General features: G+C 55.0%; 2 protein-coding genes across 2 annotated transcripts; both read left to right on the top strand.

Moving 5' to 3' along the window:
- Positions 1 to 205: 205 nt before the first annotated feature.
- N0V89_008248 (uncharacterized protein) lies at positions 206 to 1,933 on the top strand (the record flags this gene model as incomplete). The annotated part of the gene is made up of 1 exon (XM_056217006.1): positions 206 to 1,933. One exon carries the CDS (start codon positions 206 to 208, stop codon positions 1,931 to 1,933), a length of 1,728 nt encoding a protein of 575 aa, XP_056068562.1.
- Positions 1,934 to 2,664: 731 nt separating this feature from the next.
- N0V89_008247 (uncharacterized protein) lies at positions 2,665 to 6,648 on the top strand (the record flags this gene model as incomplete). Its single annotated transcript, XM_056217005.1, has 2 exons — positions 2,665 to 3,357; positions 3,406 to 6,648. 2 exons carry the CDS (start codon positions 2,665 to 2,667, stop codon positions 6,646 to 6,648), a joined length of 3,936 nt encoding a protein of 1,311 aa, XP_056068561.1.
- Between the last annotated feature and the right edge of the window lie 318 nt (positions 6,649 to 6,966).

Below are 6,966 nucleotides of genomic sequence, written 5' to 3'. Positions count from 1 at the left end.
CTGCACCCTGCATTGTTTCAAAGGTACCGTGACGATTCGTTATGTCAGCATAAATCTCGACGCCTAGTGACGCGGGGTGCACAGTGGCCAATCATACTACGGTCGCGCCACCGATCGTAGCCGTCGTCGCTGTCAATGCGGAAACACAGTGCGCACACGTCGACATGCACGCACTCCTCCACCCTCCGCTGTACCTTTCGCCCTCATGACGAAGCGCGCCCTGAACGTCCTCCTCGCCCTCCCCGACTCCTCCACCCTCGAATTTGGCCACAGGATCGCTGCCCGGCTGCACCGCATTCCCGATGTTTCGCTCCAGGTCATCGCTGGCCATGAATTCCCACCATCCTCCCACGTAGTGCCCCCCGCACTCGAGCCTGTGTGGCACCGTTACGACGTCGACAGCAACGCGAGACCTGAGTGGCAGCACGCAGACTACGCCGACACAAAGGTCGCCGAGTACTGCCAGTGGGCCCATCTACTCGTGTTGGCACCCCTCGACGCCGAAAACATAGCCCGCATGCTGCACGGCTTCACCAGTAACTTGCATCTTCAGGTGCTGCGTAGCTGGGATGTCTCGAAGAAAATCTTACTCATACCGGCCATGTCCACCCTCATGTGGGAGCATCCTATGTCGAAGAAGCAAATTAGCAAGATCCGGAGGAAATGGAATTGGATACGAGTGCTGCCACCGTACCTATGGACCTTCGATCACATGGGGCGAAAGTATCAGCTTTGGGAGGGACATAAGGCGTTCAATGAATCCATCCAGACCCAGATTGACCTGATGGCTGTGGGTGACGGCCGCATCGCATTGCCGATAGCTCACATGCCTACCCTGACACCGACAAAGAGTAAAGGGCCTCGTCTACCCCCAGAATTATGGTCTATCATTTTAGAGTATACAGAAGATTGGGAGCTCGCGGCTATGCTGAATGTTCGCACGGCGCTTCCCGTCCCGCCAGAGTGGCGCCAGGCCGCTAGCGAAGAGGGACCAAAGAACCAAATGCAGAGACTCGAGTGGATGCTGTTGACTGGGACTTACGCGGATATCAGAGCCATGCTTGATGCGGAACCACCCACGCGCATATCGCGCCTTTGCATCGAGCTTATCATGCGCTTCGCCATGGTACCTGTCTTGACCCACCTGGAAAATGCACACAAAGACCTCTTTTGGGGCACGTTTGGACATGCCTTTCTTCCTCACAAAGCATCCATGTTCGGCAGGATAGAGATCCTGGAGTACTGGAGAACGTCGCCAACCTTTCTCACCAAAGAGTATTCTACAGAGGCTATAGACAGCGCAAGCCGCTCCGGTTCGATCCAGGCCCTAGATTGGTGGTTTGACTCGGGCCTGCCACTGAAGTTTACTGAGTCCGCTCTAGAGGCTGCTAGCTCACAAGGCCACATCGAAGTTTTGAAATGGTGGAAAGAGCACAGTCGATACCGCTCCGAACCCGCGCCACCCCCGTCACCCACGCAGAAGAAAGACGAGGAGAAGAATAGGCGGCCACTCTTGTCGCTCAAGGTGGGCAAGTCTATCACGTACGCCACCCAGGCAGGTTGCCTCCCCGCTGTCATTTTTTGGGTGGAATCCGGTATTCCCTTCTCTCACGAGGACACCATCGCGAAGCTTGCCTCTGCTCACGGTCACACTCGCATACTCAACTACTGGCACAGACATTGCGGGGAGAAGATGTTGTTCGACAACCAGGTTCTTGTTGGCCCCACCAAGATGGGACACGCAGAAGTGCTGGAATGGTGGAAGCGTAGCGGCTTACGAGTGGAGTACAAAACATGCGACATCGAAGAGGCACTGGAGGATGGCGTAGAGGGCGAGGCTGGCGAGGATGTGAGGAAGTGGTGGGCTCGCAATGGGCTGAACCTGGGCGTAGGCACAAGCGAGTGGATGAGGGTCAAAGTACTCGGATCCTGACTTGGGTGAACCATGATATGGTAGGGTAGCATAGATTGCATCGATAGCGGCGTTGGGATAGGCACGAATGTTTCCACGGACGACCGTGACCTGAAATAGCACAGTCCCTAAGATAAAGCCATCGCTTAGGAGCAGGAAGAGAAACATGAAAAATTAAAGAAACCAGAAGCCTCCTCACAATACGTGTCCCCGTGGACTTTCTTCTACACGCCATGTTGTCTTTCGATATGGTATTCGAAAGCGCTATAATGAGCCATCTCCGCAATGCCAATAGCCGAGACGCAGGGATCCGCTCTTGGCGTGGGCGGAACCTCGACCGACAGAAGCTCCTCGAACATCGTAACACCTGTGAACTTCGCCCGCCCTGCAGCATCTCTCTGCTCTTGAACCTGCCTCTCTCTGGCAACATCGCCCGCGTACAAATTGATCCCCCTGCGCAACACGCTATGGCCTACTGAGCCGCACTTTCTGACAATCTTAAGCTGCAGTTGAACTCATCGGCTGCTCTGATATCTGGTACGGAAATACCCACAGTCCCTCTCTCATCAACTTTCACAACCAAACGCCAGAGGCACTTGCAGAAATCTTTTACTGATCCGTTGCCCAGATCTGAACTCCACTTACTGCTCGTACACGCATATATAATCCGTCCTGGCGCTGCAGTAGTAGCCCGCTCACACCACCGCGTACACGAATCACCCTTTGGTAAACTCGAACGGTCAACTCCGATAATGGCATCCGAGGCTGTAGCTACCGGCAGCTCTAGCGAGGGGCTCACCCCTGCCCAGAAGCTCATGGAGCAGCACGACCACCATGTCACGGTCGAGGACGTTGTCGACGAGGACGATCTCACCCATCCTCCGCCGTCTGCCGCCCTCAAGTCCGACGCCATCGACAGCGCTGCTGCCCCCTTGAGCGAGAAGGCTGCTGGCAAACAGAAAGCTAACGACACGGCTGCGCCCGCCAAAAAAGCCGCCGGGCTGAACACCGCTTCAGAAGAGGCATTTCCAGCTCTCGGCCCTGTCAAGCCCCGTGCCCAGGCTGCTGTTGCACCCACTTGGGGCAAGAAGCCTGCCTCACTGGCTGCGAATGGCGTCAATGGCAGTGGTACCGCCTCGCGTGCTTCGAACCCAGCCTCTGGAACCGCTACTCCCGCCTCTGTTCCAGCCTCGCGTGGCCCCGCCCTCCCGAGCATGGCTCTTCCTGGCAAGCACAAAGAGCAGATTGCGTTCCTTACCTCCGACCTCAAGCCGCTGAAGGAGTTGAAGAAGCCTATTCCTCAGATCATCCACGACATCAACAAGCGTTCTAAGGCTAGGCTCGAGCGAAAGGAATCTCCAAATGGCGTCATCTTCGAAGCCACTGGTCCGGCGCCGGCTGTTCGCCAGTCGCTCTTGGAGGTCGCTAACGAGGTTCTCGCCAAGGTATGTGTACTCGCTTATAATTATGGTACGATTTCTGACCCAATTTAGCAATCTGTGAAGCTCTCCATCCCTGCTTCGGTCCGGCCCTTCATCATCGGTCGTGGCGGTGACAAGATCAAGGAAATCAGCAACCGCTCTGGTGCACGCGTGCAAATCCCGAAGCAGGACGTACAAGATGAGGATGACGAAGTCGACGTGATAATTGAGGGCAACGCTCTTACTGCTGGAATTGCTCGTCAAGAGATCATGGCCATCGTGAAGGAGCGCACATCGACTGTAAATCTGCGACTCAAGGACATCCCCGCCGAATACTACCCCTTCCTCGCTGGCCCCCGCAATGCCCACATCGCGAATATCCAGGGAAATCGCGATGTTCGTGTGCAAATTCCGCACTACCATACCTGGGACGAGCAAGCTCCTGCTCAGGCGCCTAGCAACTTCGTTCCACAGGCCAAGTACCCTATCCAGATCTCTGGAGACCGGGAGGCTGCACAGCAAATTCAGGCAGAGCTTCAACGCCGCGTGGAGCAGTTGCGCACTCAATTGGCTATCGAACGCCAAAATGTAGAGCGTGGTCGCCATCAATTTATTGCGGGTGAGCGGGGTTACTCGTTGCATGACTTCCTCGATGAAACTGGCTGTACCATTATTGTGCCACCCAGCACCGATCCGAGTGAAGAGGACATTTACGTTGTCGGACCTGCCGACAAGATCAAGGCTGGCGTGGACAAGCTCAATGACATCGCGTACAGTATGCAATCGACAATGGCTGACAGCACTCGCGAGCATCGTGGACCAAACGCCCAGACGCATGCCCGCAATTTGACCCGCTATCTTCAGCAACGCGAGCTCATCAAAGAACTCGAACGTACACACAACACGAGCATCGTCGCCCCGTCAGAGCGAGATGGACCGACCGCGTGGGAAATCTACGGTAAAGAGGCTCGGGACACCCAAAAGGCACGCAGTGATATCATGAGCATCTTTGCTGGTCACCCTCCGTCACGATTCTCCACCGTCAATGTCGACCCCTTTTATCACCAACACCTGCAAGCGCGGAACGCACAACACGTCCGCGACAACCTGGGTGTGCAGATAGTCTTCCCAGATGAATTGGAAGAGTCACCAGAGCTGATCCTTGTGTATGAGGGTCCTACTCCTCATGCCGAGTATACCATTCCTCGGGGTGCACCGCCCTCTGCAGACGTACAGGCGTATCAAAAGGCGCTACAAGAGGCTCAGCAGTTCATCCAACGATTGACAGGCAACCAGCAGGAGCTTGCTTCTCGAGACATCGAGACGCATGCTAAATTCCATCCCAAGATTCAGCGCTTCGTTGAGAAGGAGCAGCAAGGTCTCGATCAAGATCAGATTCCCGTCCAGCTGCTCTTCGGCGACCGTCGCCCCAAGGCTAGCACTTCGAACAACAACTTCGGCATGCGCGGACCTGCAGATGCACTTGAGGAACTGTACACCAAAGTTCTTGCTTTCATCGAGCAGGAGAAGAAGGATGAGCTCGAGCGTGGCTACACTACTTCCTTCGACTTCCCCCAGAAATATGCCAACTTCCTCATTGGTAAGGGTGGTGAGAATATTCGCAAGCTGCGAGAAGAGTTCGACGTCGATATCCAAGTCAACGATGGCAAAGTTGAGCTTAAAGGTCCCCAGGCCAAAGCACATGCCTGCAAAGCCCACATTGAATCGCTTGGAAAGCGACTTGCAGATGAGGCTACGCACACTCTAAAGGTCAAGCCTCAGTACCATCGCGACCTCATCGGCGCCAAAGGAAGCACTGTAAACCGCTTGCAGGAGCGCTACAACGTCCGCATCAACTTCCCTAGATCCAGTGGTAAAGCCGATGATGAAGCTGCAGGCGAAGGCGCGTCGCAACGCAACTTCCGCGCTCAGGCTCCCGATGAGGTCATTGTTCGCGGTCCACGTAAGGGTGCGGATGAGGCCCGTGACGAAATTCTTAGCCTCCTGCAGTATGCCGTTGACAATTCTCACACCGATAGCGTTTTCGTTGCGCAGAGTCAGGTCCCACAACTGATCGGGTCTGGCGGCCGGGAGATGGAGAACCTCCGATATGCAACTGGATGCCAGATCGATGTCCCTGGTGCTCGTGAGGGTGCCGATCCTTCTGGACGTGCTGAGATCAAGCTCAAGGGTACCAAGAAGCAAGTCGAGGAAGCGAAGAAGTTGTTGCAGGAGCGCGCTAAGGTCTTCGATGATACCATCGTGAAGACCCTTGATGTGGATAAGAAACATCACAGGACCCTCATTGGCGGCAGCGGTTCCAATATCCGCTCAATTGTTACTGCTGCCGGTGGGCCCGACAACTCGCGTGAATTGGCACGTATGGTCCGTTTTCCCCGTCCTGAAACCGATGAGTCTGTGATCCGCGTTGAGGGACCCAAGAATGTCGTGGAGAAGATTGTTGCCTCACTCCAGGCTCAGGCGGAAACTCTCGAAAAGCAAGTGACAGAAAATGTGGAAATCTCGCCCGACAAGCATAGACTACTAATCGGTCGCGGAGGTGAGACTCGTCGGTCTCTGGAAGAGAAGTTCGCCATTCAGCTCGACGTCCCCAAGCAAACAACTACCGGTGCCGCGCGCTCTCAGGTGAAGATCTCTGGTGAGCCGGCTCAGGTGCAGCAAGCTAAGGAGCATATCCTCGACTTGGTTAAGGGCCAGGAAGGCGAGACCATCCAAGTGCCGCGCCACCTTCACCACGCTATCTCGGATAACGGCCAGTTCTTCCGCCGTCTCCGCAACGAACACAAGGTGACGGTTGATCATGCTGGCCAGCAAGTCCCTCCTAGGCCGAGTCAAGAGCAGGGCGGTAAGGCTCGCAAGGGCACAAATGGTGCTCTACCTCTCATCACCGATGACACCACCGGCGGAGCTGATGCACACTCCTGGGAAATTGTCGAGAACAACCCCGCCGCCGAGGGCGACACGTCGGCTACCATCCCATGGATACTTCGCGGGCCTGCCGACAACATCCTGAAGGCGCGCCAGGTACTAGAGAAGGCTATCGAGGCAGCATCCAAGCCTTCCGCTCATGGATACTTGATACTTCCGGATCCGCGTAGTTATAGGCTTGTTGTCGGTGCAGGCGGTAGCACGATCAACAGCATCCGCAAGAAGACGGGCACAAAGGTGCAAGTACCGCGTGATCAAGCCAAGGACGAGGCTATCGAGATTGTGGGTTCGAAGCAAGGATGTGAGGAGGCTAGAGATATGATTCTGGATATTGTGTCTCGAGGCGGGAATGCTGGTCAGAAGTAGGACTTGACCACGAACCAGCTTGATCCCCATAACGTCTATGGGCTTGAGGAACGTACGATATTGTGTGCGAGTGAAGTTGTGAGATTGGAAGTGCGGAGCGTCTGACGAGGCATAGGATACCACATGGAGTGTCTCGACTTTTCCCATGATAGTAAGAAAAGCGGGCAAGATTGGCACTGTCACTCAGTATTGTTTGCTTTGTTTCTTTTCTGCATGGCATGTCTACCTCGTAGTGTACCCCAGGGAGTAGAAAAAAGTAATATCATAGTTTACATTACGTTCACACATGGCGTGCTATGATGGCTGAAGCAGAGTTGC

The sequence above is a fragment of the Didymosphaeria variabile genome, assembly GCF_027946475.1.
Source record: "Didymosphaeria variabile strain IMI 356815 chromosome Unknown scaffold_6, whole genome shotgun sequence".
NCBI lineage: Eukaryota > Fungi > Ascomycota > Dothideomycetes > Pleosporales > Didymosphaeriaceae > Didymosphaeria > Didymosphaeria variabile.
This window is presented reverse-complemented; position numbering and strand designations above follow the sequence as displayed.